The 27,765-nt window shown below is 38.0% G+C and overlaps 1 protein-coding gene across 1 annotated transcript; it reads right to left on the bottom strand.

Moving 5' to 3' along the window:
- Positions 1-480: 480 nt before the first annotated feature.
- PITRM1 (pitrilysin metallopeptidase 1) lies at positions 481-27,426 on the bottom strand. The gene is made up of 27 exons (XM_042817568.1): positions 27,340-27,426; positions 26,877-26,979; positions 25,987-26,093; positions 23,492-23,643; positions 23,006-23,120; positions 22,773-22,869; positions 22,300-22,460; positions 20,828-20,954; positions 19,996-20,084; positions 19,381-19,509; positions 17,544-17,657; positions 16,978-17,074; positions 14,661-14,795; positions 12,705-12,843; positions 11,484-11,600; positions 9,869-10,001; positions 9,032-9,152; positions 8,146-8,222; positions 7,588-7,753; positions 7,370-7,470; positions 6,426-6,546; positions 5,610-5,681; positions 4,189-4,301; positions 3,542-3,667; positions 2,248-2,393; positions 1,525-1,627; positions 481-951 (listed from the first exon to the last, which is right to left on the bottom strand). Exons 1-27 carry the CDS (start codon positions 27,384-27,386, stop codon positions 858-860), a joined length of 3,102 nt encoding a protein of 1,033 aa, XP_042673502.1. The 5' UTR covers positions 27,387-27,426; the 3' UTR covers positions 481-857.
- Positions 27,427-27,765: the final 339 nt, after the last annotated feature.

Raw genomic sequence — 27,765 nt, 5'->3', positions numbered from 1 at the left:
CACCTTAGTATGTAAGAGAAGTATGACAGTAATGCAGCTTTCATTGCTGCTTTGGATTTAGGCTAGAAATCTTCACTCTTTTCTTCTTGTGCAGGGATAACTTATTTCAGGAACTAAGAAAAGCATAATGTTTCACATTTCCTTTTTTTATAGCTTCTTTAAGGCTATAGCTACTCTCCCTAATAATGGAAAAGAACAAAATTAGTTCTTAACATTCTGTTACATACAGCCAAAAAAAACCATTCCTTCATGTAGACTTCTGTTAACTAGATGATGACAAAAATCTAAGTACTACACCTGTAGTACCAAAATTTGATTAAACGTTCCCTAAACAGGCATGAGAAAAGCTGAATTTAAATACATTATGTATTTGCCCACTATGCTGCCCTTCACTACAAACTTGGCTTGATGGGAGGTAGAATGCACTGACACACACCTGTGAGAGGAAGCTGGAATTAGCATAAAAAAGAATGAAACCAATTTAAAAGAGACATAGCACTTTATATATCCAACAGCAGACATGTTTTCAACCCAATGCCATTTAGAACTCTGATGCTCTACATATACAAAAATATTTAATTTATATAGTATCTATATGTGATGGAAGGAGTGAGTCTTGAATAAAATACTAAAGTCTGTCATTACTATAACAACAAATTGTTCCTGCTCTCTAATACTGGAGGGTTAGATTTTTTTTTTTTAAACACAGTTTTAACTGGCTTGTTGGACGTTGCTACAAGCAGCAATTTAAGTAGTATTGAAGCTGGGCCACTGCTCAATTAAAAATTAATACAGAAAGCTAATGTAGTCACAAAGATGGGCTTATTTTGTATGAGCTTGGATGTTCAGCCAGCTATTCATCGTTTGACCCATGAGGGATCTTTGGTGATATCTGTATTTTCTGGGCCAAGTACAGCCAGCCCACGAGTGCTCTTCCCAACTGCAAGATACCTGCAAGAAGAAACAAATAAGTTGCTGCATTCAGTATTCCTGACTCTCCTAAACAAGTTAAAATATTTCAAGAAAAAAAGCTGTTGGATATAAACCCATTGCTTGCTTTTACAACAGCTTTTTGAATTTACAGTGTTTTTTTCCCCAGCCACCACAATACAACAGTCACTGAGGCGTAGCCATAACTAGACTATCTGCTTAAACTTCTGCAGTGGAATTCAAGTCTAAATAAGCACAAAGTGGTAGGAGTCAAGAAGAACCAATTTAGCCAGGAGTTGGACAGCAGAGGAGACATGTTCTTTAGAGAGTTTCTGGGCTTTTGAAAAGTAGAACAATCACCTGCAGATTCAGAATGTAAGAGGGAGGCTACATGTGTTAGAGTGCAATACACAGGATATAATTAAATCTCTCTCGGTTACAAAAGCAAGTAGTAAAAGTAGGACAAAAGGCCAATGAAAGAAATAAAAGAACATAATTGTAGCAACTTTTACAAACTTGTTCAAGTTCAGCATTTGTGTAATTTTTCAAATAAGCAGCTTCCCCCCCTCCCCCATATTCTGAGCACAGACTTACTCGTTTGCTACATCAACCAGGTTATCTTTGTTAACAGCAAAGAGCTGCTCTCTGTGTGATTGCTTCATTTCATCTGAAATCCCATATAAGAAATGGTCCATACCTAAAAGAAAACAAAGCCACATACTGCAACAATGTACTGGAATCCCAGCTACAACTGCATGCAAGGAGTTCAGAGTAAGACAAGTACTTGTGCAGGAAGGGAAGAATAGAGACTACAATTTGACAGCCATTCTGTGACAAGATTTAATTGTAAACCAAAGATCATAGACGGGGTAAAGTACCTATCTAGAAAAAAAATTCATTCTATTTTGGCAACTGATACAGTTCTACGTTTTAACTTCTCAAAAAAAAAAAAAAAAAAAAAAAAAGAAAAATTAAGACATTCATGCCTGGAAAATAATTCTTGTAACTTCTATTTAAAAAAAAAAAGGCAATTTTTTAATTATAGTTGCTTACATTTAACTCCCAGCCAAATTTTTTTCCTCTATTCTATATTCATCTTCTAACTGTATTCATTCACCTAATATTGAGGAGCAGCTTGAATATATATATGTCAGTAGAGAGACTGAACACATTCAGCATTTATGAAAAGGAGCAATGGTAATCAGCATCCAGCAAGTACAAATTTCACCATATGATTTAGTTTAGCGAGCTATTTTCTCTCCTTTAAATTTAAAAACAAATAAATATCCCAGTGCTGAGAGGCTGGTGAGAATGTACCTTTATCTGAAGGAGCTATTGGTGCATCTACAGCAGCAAATACTGCCAATTTAGCTTCATCAATGTCTTCTTGCGTGAACTCTCCAGACTTGGCCCATTCAACTGCTTTTTCAAATGTTTTCAAGGTGGCTAATGAATTTGGGTCCCTTAGTGGAGAAAAAAGAGAAATTACTGACTTGAGTCTTACAGCATGAAGTACAGTAATTACTTTGTTCTTACTCCATTCAGTTTACTATGCATTATACAAAACATGCATACATAAACCAAACTTTGTAGAATAGAGTGAACCAAATGTATTTTGAACTGTTGAGTACACAAGGGTAGCAAGCTCAGTTGCTAAAAGCAGCTTCATGGCAGTGTGCAGAGAATTGGTATGAAAGAGATGGTAAACCAGTACTTCATAATCCACTATCAATTTGCTTCAGCAGCTTAGTAGGCATACCTTTCATTAAGAACAGCAGCAGTATTTATGATATACCGTATCTTTAAGTTGCTTTTCCTGCTACACCTCTTTTTGCTCCCCGTAAAACAGGTGCAACAGGTCAACAACTACTGAAATACTAACCAAGACAAGTCCTGCCACGTTGAAAACTTTGCAGAGAGGCAATGCTGTTCAGATTTTAGCCAGGAATCTTGCCCAAGAACTGTGTTAGTCTATCTTTAGTAAAGAAAATGATTTAAAACAGAACTCTATCAGACTCATGACACTTCTATTGGGAATTATAGCTAGTTTTCAATACTTTCAATTCAAACTTTATCTGTAAATACTTTTGTAAAACTAAAGCAGGTTAACTGTTCCAGAATGACAGAAAATGGAAAAGAAAATATACCTTCTGCAATCTAGCTCATTACTAGCAACGCTTTCTGAATGTTTTTTGCTGAATCTCTGATGATTCCAGCCACGGTCACCAAAAGAGGCTTATTTTTTCAAAAATAAGACCAGCAGAAAAAGTGCCCTTCTACTCCAGAATCTCAAAAGTTTACGAGTCTCTTCAACCCATGACAAAATAAATGAAAACCTGTCTTACACAAACCTGGTGCAAAGGCAACACTGATTGCTAAACCAGCTGAGATAAACTAGACTTTCCCAGGGATAGAAACCAGAGAAAGCAAGGAGAGGTTTGTTAACAAAACTGATATACATTAAGCAATTAACCTTAACTGCATACTCGGTGCTGAATTACTTTCTTGTCATTCAATATTTGTTTTGTTTCATTTAATCTTGAAGGAGAGCTGCAACTAAGTCAAAGATGCATGCAAGTGTAGTCAGTGGTCCCCTGAGATATGAACTTACCTGTAGGAGTAGAAAGTGAATATTCCATTGTGATTAAGTTTAGCACCTCCACCATAAGCCCCTCCTTTCTCTCTTATTTCTCTATGTAGGAACTTAGATGTCATCAACCGTGCAAGAATTCGAAGACTGTAATGAGAGAAATAATAGAAAAGATATTAAGTGAATTGGGTAACACTAATATTCTCAATTGCCTCTACTATTCAAAAAGATCTCAATTTACAACACACTGCTTCTTGTAATCTACAACATTAAGTAACATTTAACAACAGCTGAGTAAAGTGACATAGGTGTAAGAGTTGCTACTTTTGAACAATCCTTTAATTCCAATTGTTTCCCCTTAATGAAACACAGAAACAGCTTCCTAACTGCAACTCTGTTACATGTGATAGGAGTGTCACTACAGACACATTGAAGCAAGCAGGGCTATTATTCCAAAGTTAGGGGTTAGTAGCCCTTAGTTACCTCATCTCAGCGCTTACTAGAACAGGGCATTCACAGATTTAACCATGTTCTGTAAAGAATTTGTCACAAATACACCACAAAGCTTTTATTGACACTGCATTTTCAACGGTCGACCTAAAACTTCCCATTTTGTTCAGTGTTATGCAGCACACAAGTACGAGCTCCCTGCTGATTCTGCTTCCTACCTTGCGTAGTCTGTAGCTGTGTAGGGAACTGTTCGAACACATTCCCCAATATAGTTGACTGGGAAGGGAAGTACAAAATGTGTCTTCATTGGGCATGGTTTGAATGTAGGATCCTAAGAGGAAAGAAAACATTATTGCCACAGCAGAGATGAGACAATTTATTCTTTTGAAAGCTCTGGCTTTTTTTTGATAACTGTGAAACTCTGCCAAACAGACAGACACACATATGCTAAAGCTGCCAGGTGACTTACACTGCAATCAGTATTAATACATTCAGCTTGCCCACATTAGCAATCCAGAACTACAACTGCCTTAGGAAACCAGAGTGTGTAGATACTGTACATCAGCTACTACTTGCTCACCAGCTTCTAAGCTGTCCATACATTACATTATTACCAAAGAGTTTTGAGATGCATACTTCTCTGTCACATCTTTACTCTGATCGAAGCGTTCATAATTCTCCACTTCCACATCCATCCCACTTGAGTCCATCTATTAACTACATGTATTGAATCCTAAAAACAACACTTCTCCCCACACACACACACACACAAAAAAAAAAAAAAAAAAAAAAAGCTGTTTTCTGATAAGCAGCAGTTACTTGAATTTCACAGATCTCCTGCAGTAAACTTGATTCTTATTCAGAATCATAATCACTTAGGTTGGAAAAGACCTGCAAAAGATCAAGCCCAACCAACAACCTGACCTACCAAGTCTCATCACTAAACTGCGTCCCTTAGAGCCACCACCACACATTTCTCAAATACCTTCAGAGATGCAGATCCCCTCACATCAGAACTTCCAATCCTTCTTATGTCTCCAGGCTCCTAAAGCACTCAGTTTTCTCTTTCACTCATATTCCTATGTGCTTACTTAACTACAGAGCCTTAAACACTCTCAAAAGCTTTTACAATTACATTTCAATACTCTCAAATGTTTCACAACTCCAGAGATCTGTTCCCCAGCTCCTCAGCTCCCCCACATCTCTGCATGGTTAGGCCAAGTACAGCACCACATGCATGACCTGTCAGCAAGAAAAATCTTCGGCTGTGCTTTCACTGCCTTTTCTCCATGGGAACTCAGGTACACAAAGCTGCATTTCTCTCCTACACCCAAACCAAGTTTTTATTTTTCACTAAACTGTCACTGATGCTCTTTTGTCTGGTGTCATTCAGATAGAAAATCATTTAGGAAGTAAAGGAAGGAAAAGAAGGGGATAGCTGAGAGCAACAGTACAGAGATTTTTACAGTGTATTTTCTACAAGCACGGATATGAAGTCAGCTACATGATCTCCAAATCAGAACCAAAAGCAAAACAACAAAAAGGATGACAGACAGATGAAGTTTGAGGAACTGTTTAAACAATACAGTGTAGGATAAAGGGCAAACACACTGGTATCCTCAACCAATACTGTACTTACATTAATTAGCTTCCTTGTGATCTGCAAACTACTAAGCATTTTGCTTCCCACAGGTCTGACTTCTGAAGATTTCTACAAAAGATCCAGTCCTCATATTAGAAGATGACTTAAACTAAGAGTACTATAATTGAAATCCCTACTCCCTCATATTTCCTGTGGTAGCTTTTGAAACCACCATCAGCCCATATGTCTTCACAAACATAAGCCAGCTACTTGATTATTTCTTTATATTTGTATTTCTAAGCAAATGCTAAATAAATCTACTTTCAAGAGTAATTTTGTACCAAAAGACACCAGGAGAAATATTAGAGTCCCCAAAAGTTCCAGCCAACTGGGTAGTGAAGGAACCTACTCTAGTTCTAGAAATTAAGACAGTGGATTCTCTGTCAGCTGGATCGAACCAAATACAATTTGTGCCAAACATCCATCCAAATAATGAAGCAAATTCCTACACAACTAAGGAACTTCATCTTACTCCCTATTTCCATTTGGCCAGCATGCCAAGTAATGCACAGCTAAAAAAGTTATAGTTTCATGTGATAGAGAAAGGAAGAATTAATTTTCCTTCATCTCATGCGTACGCAGTCACCTAAGGATAAGATCAGGCAGGCGATCTACAGGATTACTGTTGTCTGTTTTACAGGATGAAGACAAGCTGCTGTATGTTTTGCCACAAAGCCAGCTTATTGCAGAGCTGACTGGCCAATTTATTTAGACATCTCTGTATGGATAGTGTTTGCCTTCAGACTGAACAGTTGCCACTACAGAAGATCAAATTTAGATATATTTGATGCATTAGTCACAGTGATTTCCTACCTCAATCACATGGGGACGAACAGGTTTTCTCTCCTTTTTACTTCTAGTTATGCCCTTTATGAATTTCTCTACTTCTTTCGATGCCTCCGACATCTGTTGAGGTGCTGCGTTCACGGAACATCTGTCAAAAAATACTTTTTACTACCTTTTTGTGGATTTGCACAGTCCATTATAATTTGCACCACTGTGCTTAAGAACTTTCTATTAAATCATCAGAAAATTTCACCTGTGATCACGGATAATCTTTATCGCAAAAAATAGCATAATAGCTCTAAGACAACATCTGATATGCCGAAAAAAAATACAGCCTAATTATTTTTTTATTTTGTTTGCCCCAAACCAGTAGTAGCTATCCACCACTTCTCAGCACAAGATATGACTAAACAGATTTCACAGAACAGAAATGTCTCCTTTGTATTCTGTTTTTACGAGCGCAGCTACCATGATTTTGAACAGCACATATACTTCAGTAATTTTACTCATCATTTTGTTTGCAAAACAATCTACTACAATTTAACATCAAACTGAACTATCTTTGAAACTAATGTCTTATTTTGCCCAACTGATACATAAAGCAGGCTTCAAAACATCCCTACTTTTTATTGCAGAGAAAAAATAAAACAAAAATAAACCACATTAAACTATGACAATGCAATCTAACAGTATTGCTCTTGAGCACTTTTCAAGATAAAAAAAAAAAGGCAGTATATTGACAGAACAACCAACATCTGAATTTTACATTTGTTGTAGATTTCACCTGTTAAAAAAATCAAAAGCCACAGCTACCATCAAGTTCTTAAGCTCATAAAACAAGGACTGAACATTTCGGCAGTATTCCCTCAGGTCTCCTGTTTCACAGGACTACAATACTGAGACATGCCTTACTGACAGGTCATGGCCTCTCTCTTACCACAGTGTTTCTTTCCGTTTAAGCTAGAACTCACCTGATGTTGTCGCTATTTAGCAGGTACTTCTTAATCCGTGGTAGTTTGCGTAGTACTGGTTTAACATCAGGCATTTCTGCTATTCTCTTCATTAACTTCACCTGCAATAAAAGGGCAGAACTACAGATGAAGTCATTAGAAAGATTCAACAGAAATCAGCACTGCCATTCCACAGTAGAGAATTTGAGCCTCACTTAAAAACACCATTAACTTTTCACCTGATCCATTCCATTGAACATTTCTTGCAGTTCTCCAGAAGGCGTAAGGTTTTTGCTAGCTCTAATAGAAGCATATAAATGCCCACAATCTGGAATCCCATTTGATAGCTCCTGGGCAGTCTTCTTAACCAGCACTCTGAAGTGCTCTTCCTCCTCAAATCGAGGGCTGAAAAAGAGTAAAAATAGGTCCCCACATCTCATGCAAAACCACACCAATGGGCTTAAATAATACTGCATCTTTCATACAAGAGAGCACCTTCTCCATTTAATCCATTATACAGTCATCAAAGGATGGGGTACTTAGATTTGCTGTCTGGACATGATCCTGGGTAACATGATCTAGATGGCCCTGCTTGACTGGGGGACCTCGACCAGAAGGCCTCCAGAGGTTCCTTCCAACCTCAATCATTCCATGATTTAGTGTCTGGGAATCACTCAAGATAAAGTTATGAAAACAAACCTCAAAGTAGATCTGTAAGAAGTGACTGGGGCAAGAGGGAAAAAGAGAACCCCCAAAACCATGCAAAAAAATAAAACCCAAAAAACAATGTACAGTACTTGTTAAATATTTCACTCCATAAATGCATCATGTCTGGCAGATTTCTATCCAAGCACAGAGATGAAAAGAGCACACCCTGAAGGGAAAAAAAAAAAAGAAAACATACACAAAAAAACTCCTTTGGACAAATAACTAAAGCAATGGAGAAACATGCAAGAATTTTCGTCATGGAAGCAATGCGGTGGTGCCAACCTAATATTTCACAAAACAAAAATACTTCAATGCAGGCTATGTTACTAAAATCAGAGCAGACATGAAATGTGATTGACCATCACACAAAGCAAGCCTGCTGATTACTGATTCTCAACAGTAAGTAAAAGCTTAGAAATAGAGTTTTAGCTGTTCTTTATATGAAGAATAAGGAACTGTTCTAGGGATGAATCTTCCTGCAAAGAATCTCCCTTACTCAACTTCATGATCAATGGGGAACAGACTACAGGAAGCAGACCTCAGTAACTCTGAAATATCTTAAGATATATTTATTGCTAAAACTACAGTGCCCAATGCTAAGATCTAACAAACCTGAAAAGCACTGAATCTTTCCCAATCACAGTTAATAGGGACATATACACATTAACAGCAATCTCCACGCACAGCACTACTCCATTCTGTCCCTAGCTCTTGTTTCCAAAGTTTTGCAGAACCTAAAAATATAGTCATATGTTAGCAAAACACTGCCTTAAAATGGATGACTGTGTCACATGCTTCCCTTAATGCAAAATATTAAGCTATTATAATTGTCAAATATATATTTTACCCAAATATATAAGCCCTTTTGCACTGTTTTCAATGCACATTAACTGATGCTCTACTGGAAGCCCTGAGTGACCTTAACTATTGAGCTGTTATTGCAATTTAACATCAGTAAGTTTATGATTAATTTACCTGTTCATACACATCCAGGTGTGAATCATCTGGAATGATGTGTGGGCTGACAGACATCCCACCTGTTTTTAGCTCTATCCTCTGGGCTTGTTCCCTGTAATCAAGGGCTCCACATCCCAGCCTGTGGAAAATGATCAGATTTATTTCCATTTTCACTGTATGGGAAGACTAAGGCTTATAGACCAAATGTGAAGGAAACTTCACATTTTTTTAGGCAAATACAATGCAGCAACTAAGCAATTTGCAGTGTTATCAAGAAAATGTAATACTTCACATCTTACTAAAAAAAAAAAAATAATAATAATACACCAAGCCATCAGCTAAAACCCACTGCAAATTCAAAATGGAGTATTAAAAAGGGTGCTTAGTGTACAGGCTTGCTCCCAACATACACGTGGAACTAGAGTAGCAGCATCACATAAGCTGTTATCACTACTAAAAAGAACAGACTCCTTCTGGCCCAGGTCACTTAATATGTCTGGTGCCACTCTTGCCCCTTTGTGAGTGTTCCTTTGACCACATTGTGAAACCAGACCAAGAAAAATCTACATGAAAACTTAAATTTCAGCGAGGCTTTTTTCCATTCAGATAAAATTCTCCATCTATCTGGGGAATGCTCATGTTGACACCCAGGAACAAAGGAATGCAGAGAATGACAAAGGCTAAAGGAGTTGGCAACTCAGTGAGGAGAGGGAAAAATCAGTGTTCCAGCAAGACACCAACTTATCACTGTCTCCTTCCTACAAGAACAGCCACTGAAATTATTAGAAGCAGTGTTATTTCAGTAAGCTGAAATATATCTTACTTCTTTAGATTCTAGCAAAGTAAACGTCTCACTTTGTAATGACGTTGCAAAACAGCGGCACGTATGGTTTGAGCTCCTCAGGAAGGGTGTTCAAGCTGGAAACAGCTCTGAAGTACACAACCCCATTGGTTGGCTGAGTACAGTACTGGACAGGAACTTCATCAGCTAGGGATAAATAAACAAGAAAAGAAAAGGTTTCCTCTGTAAGTACATGAAAGCAAAACCACTTCTTACAAGAATTAAGAGTTATTTTCTGTAATCACTTCAGATCCACTTTTTGTTTTTAACTTGGAATATTGCACTGAATGCTGGACTGCAGTGGGGGTTGTGTTTGTTTCTTTTTTGTTTGTTTGTTTAGTTTTGTACATGGTAAAGTAAGACATGCCTGGAAAATTTAAAGAGAGAAGTTACACATTTTACGTATAACACTCAAGTGATGGAATGATAATTTGTTCCTGAATGACTTGAGAAGTTTTTCTCTTTTACTTGTTGTTTTTTTTGGTCTTTCTACCTCAAAGGCTGAGAAAAAGAGGTTCCCACTTTGTACGTTCTACTGTAACAACAGCTATTAGAATAAATACAGTTCTCACAAAACAAGTCATTTTAGTATCAAAATTATCCAGTACTTGACACTTGCTGACAATTTTGACAGAAAAATTTGTTAAAAATATACTACAGAGCAATGTCACCTGCAAGATTTGAGCACAACCATGACAAAATTGAGAGCTATGACTTCTTGCTTCCTATCAATCCATAAGGAGAGCCATGAGCAAAGCAGGACACGTTTTCAATGAAGTTACAATGAGTGACGACTTCTCCATGGTTCTTGCACGTCTTATTTTTAAAAACAGGTAGGAGGTAGGAAGAGAGCACTAACAAATGCTTCCTGTACTCTAGACAGTGCTTAAGTCTCTGGAAAGCAGCAGGATTGCTCAAGAAAAATTGAGCATACCTAGTGACTTCTCTGACTGCAGGGCAGGGCAGGCAGTGAGAAAGTAGGAGGCAGGGAGCTTGCGTCAGGTATTCTACTGCTAAACAAAGAGCAGGCAACTGGATTGCAGCTGGGAGTACCTCAACATCACCCCTCAGAGGTGACATCAAGAATTTTCTACACACCATTGCAATCTACTGCAGAGGTGGTGGACTAGAGAAATAGGGTCACAGCTCACAGCTACAGGCAACAAACAGTGAGAATCACTTTCAGACTTTTTATTTTTTTTTTTTAATTAATTTCACCCAAAGAATTCTAGGTACCCCTTGTTTAAAACTTTATTCCAGTCTACAATTCTGAAGTCTAAGGCTATCTGGAAGCTTGGCTTTGGCAGACAAAAAAGGCAGGAGCTACATGGTCCAGACGTTTGCCTGACCCACAGTTCTATTGCAGTTTGTTTTGGATATTGCTTTTAGCTTGTTGCAACACCCTCGACTTTGACAAACAGTCAAAATCAAACAACTCAGGCCAAAATGACTGCCTTTTCCTTCTCCACAAGCTATAGCTGTTTGTGTTCTGTTTCAGAGTATGACTATTTACAGCTAGGCATGTACATAGACTTCTTTAAGATGGAAGAAGTGCCATAGTTCTGCTAGGAGCTGAATAACAATCCAATAGTGTAGTCCTTGAAAGGAGAAAATACTGGTTACACCAACCTGCAAATGTTGTCTCCAGCACAGTGAATGGGATTTTGGGCTCAATGTCAGACACTTTTAGAGCTGGGAGACAAGAGGTATCCTGAGGTTTGCTTTGAAGATCAATTAATTCCAAACCTAATAAAGAAAGCAGAATACTAAAGTTCACCATTTTCATCTTCTAAATCTTCTGAGGTGATGCAGATCAGAAAAACGTGTTTTAGTCTAGCATTTTCTATCAACCGTTCTTTCAAATATTGCACTAAAATAAATTCTGCACACTATTGTGTCAGAAAAAAACACCATACCTTTGTAAATTCGTTCCTACACACTCCCTTCTCCCATCCTGCTTACATGTATTTCAAACCCTGAAGAAGTGATATCTGTCAGTCTGCTCTATTGTCCAGCTCTGCAGACACCATTAGGCAACGCAGACCTTGGTTCTAACTCATAGGAAATCTTTCTCAAGTGTTGTCAGTACTCTGATGCAGCTAAACCATTGTGCTTTATCTTACATTCCAGCCTCTTTCAGATTCTAGCTGGCTGCCTGTAAGTATTCTCAAAATTATTTTTGTATGTAGACAAACTCATCTGAAAGATCGTCTTCCCCTATTCCCCTCCCAGGGACACTGCTTCTGAACATTAACTCCATTTTTTATAGGATTTCTGTGTCTAAACCAACGTTTTAACAAAAAGACGTGACTGCTCAAGGTTTCCAAGTTCATGTTATTCCTCAGAATAAACCAAACAATATTATTTCTATAGTTGGCTTTTTAAGTAGAAAAGAAATACAATTACAAAATGTAAATTTTATAGAAGCATGGAGCAAACTTCATGTGCTCAGAAACAAAGAGCTTGAAGGTAAATGGTGCTATTCACCTTGTACTAATTGTAAGTTAGCAGGAAAAAAAAGCAGATAAATTTTAAAACATTCCTCCTACTGACTGTTGGCTGAAATCTTTGATCATTTCGTTTTCTAACTGCTAAAAGTAATGGAATACACCAACCACATAGTTTAGTATAAACTGCATAGTTTCCTAACACATGTATTACACAAGCTTACCAACTATAACAAAAAAAAAAAAAATCCAGTTCAGAACAAACACTGGAACATGTTTGATATATTTAAAGAATTTAAAATAGTTTACAGAGCAATAGCTTAAAAAAAAAACAAACCAACCAACAAACAGAGTGTATTTTTAAACAGTTACCCAAACAAAAACCATGTATAAGTATGTTAACCTTTTTCAAAGATCTGGGTTTTCTCTTCTTCAGAAAGAGCATTGACCTTCTTTTTCAGTTTTTCTGCTTCCAGTTTTGCTTGCTTATCATAGTAGTCTTTCTCTGGACTCATCGACAGAGTCAATCTATGCGGGTTATCCTGCAGAAATGCATCCCAAAACAGAGAATTATTAATTTTGAATGCAGCTTCCACCTGTGTTGTCTCAGATTATTGCTTCATCAGAAGTAGATCAGAACAGCCCATGCATTACTTGGTTCTACCATCTTATCAAAAGAATCACAAACAGGCTATTTAAACTCCTCATTTAATGAAGCAGTTTGCTGCTAGGGAGGATATGAGAGGCATGAACAAGAACGAACAACTTTTGGTGAAATTTTAGAACGGAGTCTGATTCCCCAAACAGCATACAGTGCTTGTGTAATTAAATCTAGGTGAAACAACTGTGTATGACACTGCAGAGCAGCATGCCATAACTTATATCTGGAGAACGTTCTAAGATAGGGAATCCAGTTAACTGCAGGAGAATTTCACTTAACATCTCATTCAACCCGCCCAAGCTTGAGCGCATAGCGATCCCAAATGACGTAAAATGTGCATGCCTTGTCCTGCTCAAAAATGCCTTACAGTCTTGCTGTTAAAGGACTCATGCATTATGCAAGCATCACAACTGCTGTCAAATTTCTTTGTTTATACTGCACTGTGGAACACTCATAACAAAATTACTCAGCAGCTACCATTTTATATAACAATGGGGGGCTATTCAAAAGACAGTGACCTCAAAAATGCCCATTTCAATGTAGGAGTCAAACACTGAGAGACACACCCAATAATTTGAAACACTGTAATTGGATTCCCTGTTTTATGAGCTTATCTCCCCTGTGGTTATACAGAAAGACAAAGGAAAAATGACTGACTATAGAGTTAAAGAGTAAAATGCAAAATTAACCAAGGACAGATAAACAGCATCCTCTCCATTGCTTCCAGCCTTCCTGCTTTATTAATCTTCAGGCACAACGTACAACATAAGGTGCATCATCTTCTGATATCAGAAAATCCAACAATTCTCATTACTTCTATTGAGCAGCATTTTTATCTCAGAACCCTCAGCAGAACTGCATAGTCAAGAACATTCTCAAAAATACTGTGCCTGTATTTCTTAACAGCCAAAAATTTGACAGTTCCTTACTACTTCCATACACTAATAATGCCTCTAGGAAAAGGGATGCCACTGTTCCCTCTCACCTTTGATATATGTGAACAAGCATTTACTCAAAGGTAAATCGAGCTGACAGTTAAGTATCACAGATGAGTCCTTCAAAACAACTTGAATAATTTAAGCAAAACAATAAAGAAAAAAAAAAAACACAACAAAACAAAAATAAGAAAGACACTTCAGCACTGCTGTCACTGGGTTTTTACTAGCTAATGCAGAGGATTTCGAATCATTCAATGTCATAATGCCTTTGCTGTTCTTGAAACTGCAAACACTCCAGTAAAACATATACACAGGTACACATAAAAAAGAGCAGAAAGCCAACTGCAAAATTCAGACAACAACTGAAGGAATGTGAAGTGCACTAAAACAATCTTATTTAAACAGCCAAAGTCTTTTCAAGGAAGAATAGAAAGCTATACACAATACACAACCAGGCCCATAATCCTCTATCCATGTCTTTTCACATGCCCTTCTATAGCATCAGGAATCAGAGTTCAATTAAACACTAGTATTTTATTGTTGTTCTGGTATGTGCATTACCAAGTGTCCAAGTGACCAATTTTTCCAGTTTTAAGTTCTCACTTCAACCATTTAAAATTAACATGCTTCATTAAAAAGCACTGCTGTTTATCTACATCTAAAAACAGACAGTATGAACAACTCAGTACCCTTCAGTTCAAACCACAGAACTGTGATTTAAAAATTAATACCGTAGTTATCTTCCTGAACAAGTTCCTACCTTAAAATACATTTTAACTTTTTCCTGAAGAAATGTGGGATTTTCTTTAAGGCATTGCCTGAACCGTGACACTTTATCTGCAATCTTCAGGAGCTCCACTGGATCCCCATCTTGATTCCAGCAGGAGGCTATATACTGAAAGGCAAAGGGTAGTTAAATAAGCAGGACAATCTACATGCGTTTCCATAACTGGCAGCATCTGTGCTCCAAAACTACCTTACCATCTATACCTGAACTGTAGACATGTAGTAACTGATGAACACTTTAATTAGATTGAATGGAACTGTAAAGCTGAAATATTTATTCAGACTAAAGGACTATACCACCAACATCATCTGTCCTTTGCCCTCTCCATTCTCTTCTCCGACTTTATCGTAACAAATAAACTTACTTTCTTTTTTTGCAAAGGTGTTTACATCTGCATTCTGGAAATTTGTGACAATACTTTTTCCCCCGTTTTAAAATAAACATTTTTTTTTCAGACCAAGAAACAAGGAAAAGCAGAGCAGGAGGTGGATACAAAACAGTTTATGAATATTACAGTCTTTTACCCTATCAGTCTGATAAAGTGATTTAATCAACAGGAGTGTCCCATGGGGCTCAATTCTAAGGCCAGTTCTGTTCCACACTTTCATCAATGATTTGGATGCAGGAGTTGAATGCATCTTTTACAAAGGTTTCCAAGTTGATAATAAACCAAGAGGTAGTATTGACTCACTTGAGGGATAAGTGGCCTTGCTGAGGGATCTAGATAGACTGGAGCTTTGGGTGTACAGAGAAATCATGAAGTTTAACAAGAGAAACGCCAGGTGCCATGCTTGGGATGGAGTGATGACAGAATGACAGATAAGTACAGATGGATGCAAGTGGTAGGAGAGCAGCCCCACAGAGTCTAGAGAAAGGTGCTGATTTCAGCAGGCTCAACACGAACCAGCAGTGTGCCTGGCACCCAAGAGGACAAACTGCATTTTAGGGTGCATTAAACACTGCATAGCCAGACAGAGGCAATTCTCCTGCCATATTTAGCATTTGAGGTCTCACCTCAAATATATTGTATATAGGTCTGGTCACCACTTTACAAAAAGGACGTTAAGGTAGCTGAATATGTCCAGGGAAATAAAAGCTGGCAAAAGGGCTGGAAGGTAAGTCCTATCAGAGGAAGCAGAAGACACTTAGATTGTCCACTTGAGAGAAAAGGAGGCTAAGAGATGACCTCACAGCTCTCTGAAGCTCTCAAAGGAGGGGAAGCACAGAGGGAGACATTGATCTCTTCTCCCTGATAAACTGACTCTCCACACACTTTTCATGCAGAACCTAAGAAGAAAAGGGATCTGGAAACTGTCTGTTTTGAACAGTCACACAGATAAAACATAAGCAAGCTGGAACGGGCCATCATTTTAGAATACAATTTCTACAGTTTTAATTACTTCAGAAAGAAAAGGAAACCTACAGCTAAAAACCAAAAGCTAGCTACCAGTTTCTGAATTCTCCTACCTATGTTTTAAATGAAGAGATCACACAGAGTACAATCCTTCCAGTGGCAGTGTTAGTAATTATATTTATTATATTACAGCGGCACAACCCTACATTCCAAAGAAAAATACAGTCTTTTGATTTGATTTCTATAAATAGATAAGCAACTGGCCAAAACATACCAAGAGTCAGCATGACATTTCTTTCTTACAAAAGTAATCAGAATGTGTATGGGAACTGTTGAATCACAGTCTGAACCACTGATTGATCACCTGAGGCAAGCACTGAGTCAGCCATAGGAGCACAGATGAAGGCAATTCACTTGTGTGACCAGAAGAGCCACAGCCTGGGTGCACCTTTCCTAGACCCCATTTAAGGGCTGACTGCCACTAGGGAAGGATCTCATTCTGGAGATCCCTCCTTTTGGAGCTTTCTACTGTGAGACTAGGATACAGGTGAGCATTTCATTTTTGATTGCCTCTTTCCACCACAATAATCTTTCAAACTATAAAACCTGTAAAATACCAGCCTAAACATACCGTACTGCTAACTAAACTAATCAAATTTATTGATTTGTACAGTCCTACTTTAATCAAAGCTCCTATTCAGGCAAAGACAGCAGGTTCACTGCCTGATTAAATCATGCAGTGTAGAGTCTAGCAATAGCTTGAAGACTCCTGAAAAGAACAAATGTATATAATATGACAAAGAAAAAGCCAGAAAGTGAGAAGTTGTAGGCTTTTGAAACCTAAAATATGACCCCATATTTTATAAAGGTGTACCAAACAGATTTCTAACTTATTTCTACAGAAAACATCGCACACAAGCATATATACAAACTTACTGACGTCAGGGCAAGACCAAAACTCGTAGACTGGTGCTTCAGCTGGATTTCAATTTTGTGAAGTAGAGCTTCAATCCTATCTTCTTCAAATCCTTTCCTTTGAGAAAGCGTGAAGAGAGAAGGGAATCGTATCCATAAGCACTAATTGCTCTTAGTGAAGTTATGAAAATGAACTATGGCATTGATAAGGGAAATATTACACCATGATGTCTTACACACTGAATTAAAATTGATAGGAAAATCTTATCGTGATGTGTTATTTAGTGAAACAGCACCAATGTCACTGAACTCCTGAAGGTTATGCTGATGAATATGCTACAGTAGAGGAAGTTACAGATAAGAGTTTTAAGGGTAATGAGCAATATAACTGCTTCTTCAGTAATTTTTTTTTGAAACTTAATTAAAATTTCAAGGCATATTAACACACACACACACACACACACACACACACACACACACACACATGTATTTTTGTGTAATTAGTAGTAGTTGTATATAAAGACATATCTCTAATTGTAAAAAACTGTATGAAAGAACAGCAGTCTCCAAAATTTAACATTACTCACGCAATAACTTCATCAACTGTTCTGGCAATAATCTGTTTCACAGTCTCAATGTCTCTCTCAGCAATACCCTGTAGACCCACACTGAAATAGGCTTCTCTTGTTGAGCCATTAAACCTAGAATAAAACACATTTAACTCAGCAACAACTAGTACAACTTAAGCATTAAGCCTGCCAGCAAAGGCAAGGGGGAAATATTCTTTTCACATACACAGATTATTAAATTCTAGATAGCAAAAAAAAAAAATAGAAGAAATTGAAGAAATTGAACTTAAAAGAACTTCTTGTTCAATTTCAGCAGCAGCACACTGTTAGGAAATGATATAGTATACGATATTAGAGAAAGACAAACAGTTACAGAAGAAAGCTAGTCTTTTCTGTTCATCTTCTAGTTCATCAGTAAGTACCTTCAGGTAATAAAACCTCCTAAGTGAAAAATTCAGCTACCTGTGCAGCTGAAGATATATATTCCACTTCTAAGCAAGCAAGAAGAACAGTACTTTTAATTAGTACATTTAAAGAAGTATTTGCAGAGTAAATGTTGAAGGTCAAGTATTTTGTTTTTATTGTAATTACTTTTAATGGCACCTGAGGATGGGGGAAAAAAAAAAAAAAAAAAAAAAAAGAAAAAAACAGTTTTGCTCAGGCTGTCAGGGACATTATCTATGAGAACTCCTCTTTACAGAGACAAACTGTTACTCACATAAAAATGCAGCATTTAATAATTTGGATCAAAACCAACATGCAAAAAGCAATTAGCATTAATCAAATCTAAAAATCCACTATTTCATATTAAAAAAAGAATAGATTCAATGACAGATTCAGATGTCAAATTCAGGAATACCAAACTCTGGACTCATCAGCACAGTCATTGATGCACACTGAAGACAATTCACTGTATGAGTCAAGATACATTAAACATACAAAAGGCTTAGCTGACAAAACATACAACTGAATCACTTCTTCAGTGTTTGAAGACAGATACCATGCCCTGTGGTATCAAGATATCTGCACAGCACTGATATTCATGACAAAGGACTTGCAGCAAACCCGAAAGAGATAACTTCAAGCCAAGCAGATTATCCCAAGGCATTACATTCATACTTTATTATTATGTTTAGGATTTGCACTCAAACATCTGAGACAGTGGAAACAAAGAATGGTTTTTCTCATCTTCATATCTAATATCAGTTAGATGTTCATGCCCTGAAATTGCTTACTTTTGCTGACAAAAAAGGCAAGCTATGATGAGCAGCTGAGCCTGTAGTGAAGTTAACAGAACCCACTCATCTATAGGTTGCAGTGCAGAACTAGCTAGTTTAGCAGACTGCTTGCAAATACTACTTTCTGAATAAATAAACATTGACATACATACCCTTCTCTCACTGTGGAGGTGATAAATGAATGGTATCTAATTGCATTAAAACACATTTCTGCCAAACTGATCTAGTGTTAATCACAGAATTGAAGAAAAAAACAGTAACAGTGCACCAAAAAAAACAACTCATTTTTATCATTCTTTTGCGTAACACCAAACACAAAAGATGAAAACTCCAAGTAAATTAGAGTAATGAAGGCACACCGTGTTCCTATGTACATATTTTTCTTGTTGATAACATGAATAGTTAACACCAAACTTCTTTAAAACTAACACAGCTTCTAACAAGATATTGACAAGCTAAAATTTAGACCTGACAGTGCTTTATCAGGAAAAACGATTCAGATTCTTCTGATGTGGTATCTGTTGTCTGCATGAGAGACAGCTTTTTCAAACTTCCTATTGGTTTACATCTTCTCTACTACTGTTTTATAGTGATGAAAGTTAAATTGTAACACTTACCCAACATCAGGAGAAAAATCTGTACCAACGCCAGACTCAATTAAGGCTTTGTAAAATGGAGAATTTGGTCCATCAACCAATAGTGAAGACAAGAGGCTTAGCGTGAAAGTTTCAAAAACATCTGTAATACTGAAAAAAAAAAATTAATTATTAAAAATCATCAAGCTATGAATATGTAACACCAAACGTCTCTGATTTCATTTCAGAAGAATTACTTCTACAAAACCATGTAATGGAGGCAAGGGAGAAATAATTATGACTTATGAACACCACACCAAACTTAGAAAATTAAGAGCTCTGGGTTTTTCACTCATCATAAACAGTAATTCCAGAAACTCTGCAAGCTCACTTAGTACACAAGGACAAAAGTTAGCAACTGGTTTAGAAAGAAAAACTGGAAAAATGGAAGGCAACCGAAATAACAAGAAGCCAGTTTTCCCAAAGCCTAACCCACTGAATAGTTCTGTGAGAGAGTGGCTGATTTTCCTTAACTCTGCCTGCTAAAGAAAAAGACAAGAAAAAACTCTCAGCAAATTAAACTCTCCTTTGTTAAAGAAGGATTTGTCTAGTTCTCCCCCACAGGGCTGATTAAGAAATTTTTTTGGTAAGACTTACTCTGTCAACAAGTAAGTGACACTGACAGTCGTCTGCTTGGAAGGATCAGCAGCAAATGAGTCTAAACCACATGTTATATGGTGTTCTTGCTGTAAAGTATTAAAAAAGTACATTTGAGGGAGACTAAACTCAGAATAGAGTTACAAATTTAAAAAAATGACTGTTTACATCCTCAAATCCTCCTCACAAAAACCTAAAATGATTTTGCAGATATTTACTCACAAATATGCATACAGACACACAATATTTACTCAGTATACCTTGAAAAGATAAGAGTGGTAACTTCACTTCTTACAAGAAGAGAAATAAACAGGATCAAGAAAATCTGTTCATAAATAACACCCTAAGCACGGTTTCAAACTAAAATTTAAGCTTCCAGGCAAAGTAGGGAAGAGAAGGTTTTAAATGAATGGAAAAAGTTATTTCGACACCAACCTGTCAAAGTTTAGGTAACATTAAAGAAGCATTTCCTGATACAAAGTATTAACACTCTTATCCCTAGTTCTAGGTGCTTCACAGTAATAAATGCTCCAGTTCTCTAAATGCTGAGGGCATATGAAAACCAAAATAATGAAAATGAACAAACGTATGGAATAATTACATTACTGAAATGCTAAAGTAAACATTCTTATTTAACCCTTTTAACAACAACAAGAAAAAGTTTTAGCTCACTTAATACACTTACAAACAAAGAAAATAACCCCAGCAGGCTGGGCTAAAAAGTTACCCTGCTACACTCAAGTTTCTGCAATTCCACTACTGGATGTGCATTTTTAATACTTTTTTTTTAATACATATAGAGATATAAAGACATCTTTAACTTAATACTTACAGGCTTTTCCCATAGTTTTTGTTTTGGGATGTCAGTCTTCGATTCAATTCGTTCAAATTTTACCAGTGCATCCTCATGAATTTGTTTCAAATGTTGTTCCAGTGGAAAATTACCATAAGTGAAGAATCTGCATTTCAAACAGAAGCTTAGAATTAAGAAACAGATTTTTACAGGAAAATCTACAGGGCTCTTTTTGGTTTGTTCATTTTTCTTTCATTATGAATTTCATGTGATTTCCAATGACTCTGTTACATCTACAAGGAACATTATTTTAAGATTTAAGACCTACCACGGTTTGCCACATACATCAAACCCACAGCTGTACTGGTAAAATTCCACGGCACTTCTCAGTCTCTGTGTTATGCTTTAGAGTCCACAAAAACTCAAATTCAGTTAGCTGCAGTATTATTCAATATTGTAAGAAGAAAATACTAGTAAATAACTAGGAACCATAACTCCAGTGCTCTAACATTTCAGAAGACATTTGTTACTGTCCTCACTCATAACATATAAAATATGATTATACATTTCTGAACCAACCTGTAAAGCACAGCTGAGTTGTGCAAGTTAGTCTATCAAAGTACACTCCCATACCTACAAGAAATATTACTAACTTCCACTGGACTAAATACAGGCATGGTGTATGTCTCAGGTAAATGTTATTCCTCATTTAAAAATCTAAACTCAGGTACAAGCGAATATTTGGAATGATAAAAAAAAACACAAAAGATGGTGAATTCAAAGTCATGTCACAAGCTGATGTTCCATGAATGAATTAGATCGACCACAGAATTAGTACAGAAGAATGAATACCCTCATATTTTCAAGTAGATGTTTAGCTTAATGACCTTAGCAATACCAACAGAATAGATGCGGCAATACCAACAGAATACCAACTCAAAGGGATAACCAATGTTTAGAACCCAAAATAGTAGGGCATACTCAAGTGCAAATGAACAGTCATGCACTCTCAACTTCTTTATAAACTTCTAATCTGTGTTGATTTGAATCTATAGGTTTCTGTACCACTTCATCTGTGCTACTTGTGCTGTAATTCTGCATTACTGCCAAGTACTTACACAATGTTCATTTCCTCACAACACATAAGTTAATGGAGAATCACTTGTAAATAAAACTCCACACAAATCATCAAAATCAAGCAGGCACACGTAGCCTAGAAAGTGTACATTAGCCACCTCTCATTCAGAAGCCACTGCCTCCAATCACCCTTCAATTCTCTCCCTAAAACAAATTCCTTTCTTGTTTGGTGCTACGAGATATGGTTTAGTAGCTTAATGGGTAGTAATGGTGATAGGAGGACAGCTGGATTAGATGATCTTTTAGGCTCTTTCCAACCTTGTGATTCTATGACGTTGTGGTAGTTGCTGGAGAATACTGTACAGCTGGTTTCCCCTCATAAAACCACAATGCTAACTTGCTATATAACCTACTAAGATACAAATTTCAGATACCTGGAATTGCTGGGATGATAATGTGAGGCATGGAACTGTTTAAGCTGCTCCCATGTGAGATCAGGAATACTTAAGGGATGTCCACCAGATACTACACCATAGGTATGATCAGGAAGAAGTTTATTCTGCAGCTGCTGTGCAAATACCCTCTCGTTATCTGTCTTAAGAGAAAAAAATACCACATTTTAGTAAAGTCATTAGAGCACATTTCAAACATAAAAAGTGGTCCAGAGTAAGACTTGAGTTCTAACTTACACTCCTAGAACTCCTCACATAAGAATTTGCTCTATAGTCCCATACACTTTGATAAAAATAGCTGCGTTATTGTGTCAACTTAGAAGTTTTACAACAAAATCCATTAGCAAGGTATTCTTTTATATGCAAACAAATGTTCAACAGTCTAACCTCATGAATAAAAGTTTGTTTGCTGACTTCACTGAAGAAAAAAGAAAAAAAAAATCCACAAAACTTACAAATGCCCCTTTCATTTCATTAAAAACAACTCCTTTGAAAATTAGAGGTGTCTGAGGATCAGCTGGGTTCTCATGTTCTAACCTCCAACCTTCTTGCCTGAAAAAAAATTAATAACAGGAAACATTTCTTGGGAGCTTAAGAGATCATTTGTTTGATTTTGTATTTTTGTTTATAAATCTAAATAAATAAATAAATAAATAAATTTCAAGTTTGCTTTTCATCTCAAACTTACCAGAAGTCTAGCTGCCGCAAACACGGAAAGAAAGCTGCATCCAAATACACTGACAGGAGATTCTGGAAATCCTTGGGATTTTGTGTTGAAAATGGATAGAGTGTGTAATCACTAGCTGCATACAAATAGACATAAAAGATCAGAATTTTAGGAAGTCTGAGGTGTATTCTGCTCTCATTTATATAGAATCATTCACCAATATAAATAATTGGTGAAGAAGCTTACTAATTAACTAATATAATAAGACTGCAATTATTTATCAAACATGCAAGCATAGAAACAAATGCCTTATTGTGTACTATAAAGCTCTAGTTCTACCAGGCCTTTGTAACTGCAAATGATCTGTCATCTTGCTTTGTTAGTTTTCAACCCCTCATTCACAGTTTCTGAACCTCTCATTCACACTTAATGATAATAGCTCCCCAAAAGGGAAAAAAAGATCCACCTTACTCATGTTAAGACAAAATTCATTTACTTCAGGCTCACCTGTGAATGCATTCATGAAAGTGGACAATGATCTGTTTAACATTTTGAAGAATGGATCTCGGCAGGGATACTGTTGAGAACCACATAATACTGTGTGCTCAAGGATATGTGGGACCCCAGTGCTGTCCATTGGAGTGGTTCGGAATTGCAAACTGCAAGACAGACAGAACAGAGAAGAATGCATTTACTTGCTATGAGAAGCCAACCAATGTAACAATGTAACAAAGCAATTGTCAAAACTGTAACAGTTGCCAATATCAACAGTTACATTTACAACATTTATATCCTACTTGGAAATATGATCTCTTCTATTCAGTTAATTAGCTGAAAAACCTCACATACACACAGTTTTTAGTCAAAACACTCAGGAAAAGCCTGTGGAAGCTTATGGTAAAAAAGAAGTTCTACATCTTACAACTACATGTCAATATATTAGAAAATCTAGTTTCAGAACCAGAGGTATAGAAGGACTTGGAAGCCATCGCACCGTTGGAAAACTATGATCTAATCACTATCACTAAAATTTGGTGAGATGAATCATGACTGAAGTGCTGCAATTGATGGCTATAAACTACTCAGAAGGGCAAAGCAAAGAGGCAGAAAAGGATAGGTATTGGGATTGTCCCCTATGTTAAAGAAAAAAAGTCTGGAACGCAGAGATGTCACTGAAAAATAGCAACAAAAAGCAGATAAAGAGCTTATGAATGAAAACTAGAGGCCAAACCAACACAGAAAACCTTGTGACTAGTGCTTACTACAGGCTGCGTGATCAATGGGAGGATGCTGATGAAGCGTTCATACTGCAAGAACAGGCACTGCCACACTCACAGGCTCTGATCATTCTAAGGGAATTTCAAGTACCCTGACATCTGGAAAAATAGCACAGCAAGCCAGAGATTCCTGGAGTGTGTTAAGATTGACTTCTTAATCCAGGTGACAGAAAGCCCAATTACAGGAGCAGAATTACTGGACCAACATAGATAAACTAACTAATGGAGAGGGGTCAGTACTGGTGACAGCCTGGGCTACAGTGCTCAGGCCTGTCAGAGTTCACAGTCTTGAAGGATGTGGGCCAGAAGAGTAAATTCATGACCTTGAATCCTAAATGAATTTTCCACTGTTTAAGGAATTAATGAATGGGACCACTTGGGAAACCACCCTCAGGGATAAAGGAGTAGAAAAGAACTGGCTGCTTATTAAGGAACTTTCCCTTGTAGCACAAGACCTTTCAATTCCCATGTGTAGGTAATTGAGCAGGAGATCAGCATGGCCGTGTAAGGACCTCCAATATTGAATTTTAAGACAGAACTGCACAAACAAGAAGTATAGACATACATTCCTGGGTAGAATACAGTAATATTGCTCAAGAATGTAGAGGTGTGTAAGGAAAGCTAAGGCACAGCTGGACCTGAATTTGGAAATTATGGTGAAGAATAATAATACAAATACATGTGTTGGAATAGGAAGACCAAAGAAAGTACACCCTTCTCCCCAGTGAATGAGACAGAACTAGAGACAACCAAGGTGGAGAAGACATGGAGAGGTGTTCATTCTTTTCCCTTCAGTTTTCACTGCCAAGCACTCTTTCCACATCTGTCATGTCTCTGAACCTCAGGGCAGTGTCTTGGAGAATGAAGTTCCTTCCACCATAACAGAAAATCAGGTTTGAGACCCAAGCATCCATGACTCCATGGGACATGAACTGCATCCTAGTGCCCTGAGGGGAACTGGCAGATGTAGTTAAGCCACTTTCCATCATATTGGAAAAGTCACAGCAGGCAGGAAAAATCCAGAGTGATTTAAGAAAAGGAAATATCACACCCATTTTTAAAACTAGTAATGAGGATCACACTAGGAACTACTGATCAGTCAGTCTCACATCAGTGTTTGGGAAGATTGTGGAACAGATCCTCCTAGAAGTTATGTGGAAGCACAAGGAAGACAAGGAGGTGATTACAGAGAGCAATCATGGTTCCACCAAGGGCCAGTTGTGCCTGACTAATCTAATGGCCTTCTACAAAAGATTGACTGTACCAAGAGACAAGGGAAGCTTGCCCAATAGCTGCCTTCCAATGCCTACAAGGTTACAGTGGAAACAAGTTATTTGCATACACATGATGGAAAGAGAAGCACCAATGACCATTAAATAATACAAGGAAGGTTCTAACATGATATTGAAAAAAGAAAATCTACATATAAACAGTTAAATCCTGAGAAAAAGTTGCTCAGAGAGGCTGTGGAATCTCTGTCTTTGGAAATTTTAAAGGTCCACTTAAATATCTGAGGAACTTCACTTGAGTTAAGCGTTGGTTCTGTTTCGAGCAGCATGCTGAACAACAGACATTGTAACATCTGTTACAATCTGAATTACTGTAGGCAAGAACCATAAAGGAAGTACTTCTGTCTTTGCTATCACAGAAAAGTCTAATTACGAAGCTGAATTACAACATATAAAGCACAGGTTGATGCTGGATGTGATACGTATACATCTTTACCTGAATAAATTATTGGAATCCTCACGAGCAACATGTAAATATCTGGCTCCTGTACTGTCATGACTAAGCTTCACTGCAGTCAAGAACAGCTCAGGAACAGCTGTCACCTGTATTGGAAGAAAACATCTGTATTACAAACTGACTGCTAAGAGATCAAATAAATTAAGGATGACATAGCAACAGTCAGTTCACTGATCATGTGTTTCTATGATTTATGAAATATTTGTATGTATTTAAATAGAAAATATATTAAAAAATACACTACGTTACAATCGGAGGATTTACTCATCTGGTGTAACTATTAGGACCAGAATAAACTGCTCAAAAATTTAAAGAGAAGGCATACATTCACATATCAGTGATCAGGACAGCAGAAGGAAACTAGAAGAACTCAATTCTACTACTGATTCTGTTGCTACTAATGACCGTAGAATACCTTCATTCTCTACTTCAACTTTTTTCCTTAGAAGTAAAAAGAAATTCCCCATATTATTCCTATTGGGAGTTTTCAGTAAAGCAACAGAAGTAGTTCTGGGGATAACATATCATTTAAATGTCTCCTATAAACCAGCACACAGCGGGGTATCAATCAACTGTCTGAACTTTCAGCAGGCCACACCAAATGCTCAATGTCTGTAACACACAAACTCCCATTGTGCAGCATTTACTCTGGAGCAGCAAATCCCCATAGGGACATGTGTTAATGATACGTAAAGAATTCAGTCACAGAAGGATAAATACAAGCAACTACTGCATCATTTTTAACAGACCACTTGTGGCATCTATGCAAATACCTGCATAGCATACAAACTCTTGCCCTCATTTTGACATTTTTCCCATCAAGGGAAAATTTACCTGCACCAGCAACACAAAGAAGAGGCAATGCTCACCTGAGTTACCGTGAAGCCGTGGATTTGTTCTCCAACCCTATACAGCAGTGCCCGTTCATTGGCAGGAACGCTCTTCCACCTCCATGACTTCTGATTCAGAGACCTGAAACAGCACATCTCCTGTTGGTGCACCTCAGGGCCACAGGAAGGGCAGCCAGGCACGCTGCCTCTACCTGGCGCTGGGGAGGGGAGCTGAGGTGCTGCTGAGGAAAACACGCTGCTATATCTCGGTGCTGAGGGGCAGCCAGCACGGGGCCTTCCTGTCCACGCCAAGGAAGCAACGCGCCATTCCCCGCCCCTAGGCTGAGCTTTTCTCCGGGCACAGGAGCCGTGGGGCCCGCAGGGCAGGGAAGGTCGGGCCGCCTACCGCAGCGAGCCGAGGGCCGAGCGGCCAGCGCCCGGGGTCGAGAAGAAAAGCATGAAGGGCCTCCCACCCGCTCCCTTGCTTCACCCCCGTCCTCACCGCCCGCGACTCAGCAGCCCCGCGGCCGCCCGGTAGCGGCTCCACATGGCTCAGCACCCCGCCGCAGGCCGACAGCCTTGCGGACGAGCCGGGCCGTACAGCAGCGAAGCAGCGCAGGCGCCGCAGCCCCACCTGCATTGGCGGCGGCGGGACGCCCCGCCCGCCACGTTGGCCCGCCCCGCTGGGCGCCTGAGGGCGGTGTGGGCGCAGAGGGGTTGTCCCGCACCCGGGGTGTTTCTGGGGTGATCTGTAGTAGATAAGACGGAACGTCTTCGTAAAAGGGGCCTCAGAACAGTGTTACACCCACCTACAGCGCTTGTGCGTTCTAAGCCTATGCCTAAGTTTTTATTCCTTTCATTGTGCAAATCAGTACAGCTTGTAGGTCATAGCTTGATAAGGCATTTCATAGCTCTCTTCCACAAGGCC

This window comes from Centrocercus urophasianus, unplaced genomic scaffold (assembly GCF_019232065.1).
Source record: "Centrocercus urophasianus isolate 14NV4802_14NV808 unplaced genomic scaffold, USGS_Curo_1.0 seq_16, whole genome shotgun sequence".
NCBI classification, from domain to species: Eukaryota; Metazoa; Chordata; class Aves; order Galliformes; family Phasianidae; genus Centrocercus; species Centrocercus urophasianus.
This window is presented reverse-complemented; position numbering and strand designations above follow the sequence as displayed.

Bases quoted from the DNA above. Each gene is read 5' to 3' on its own strand.
- PITRM1 (XM_042817568.1), bottom strand. From the start codon at position 27,386: ATGTGGAGCCGCTACCGGGCGGCCGCGGGGCTGCTGAGTCGCGGGCG. The intron at 5,682-6,425 runs GTAGGAAATCAC...GATCTTTTGTAG, and splicing joins TTCGTCCCCATGTGATTGAG to AAATCTTCAGAAGTCAGACC. The intron at 1,628-2,247 runs GTACATTCTCAC...GTTTTCTTTTAG, and splicing joins AATAGCTCCTTCAGATAAAG to GTATGGACCATTTCTTATAT.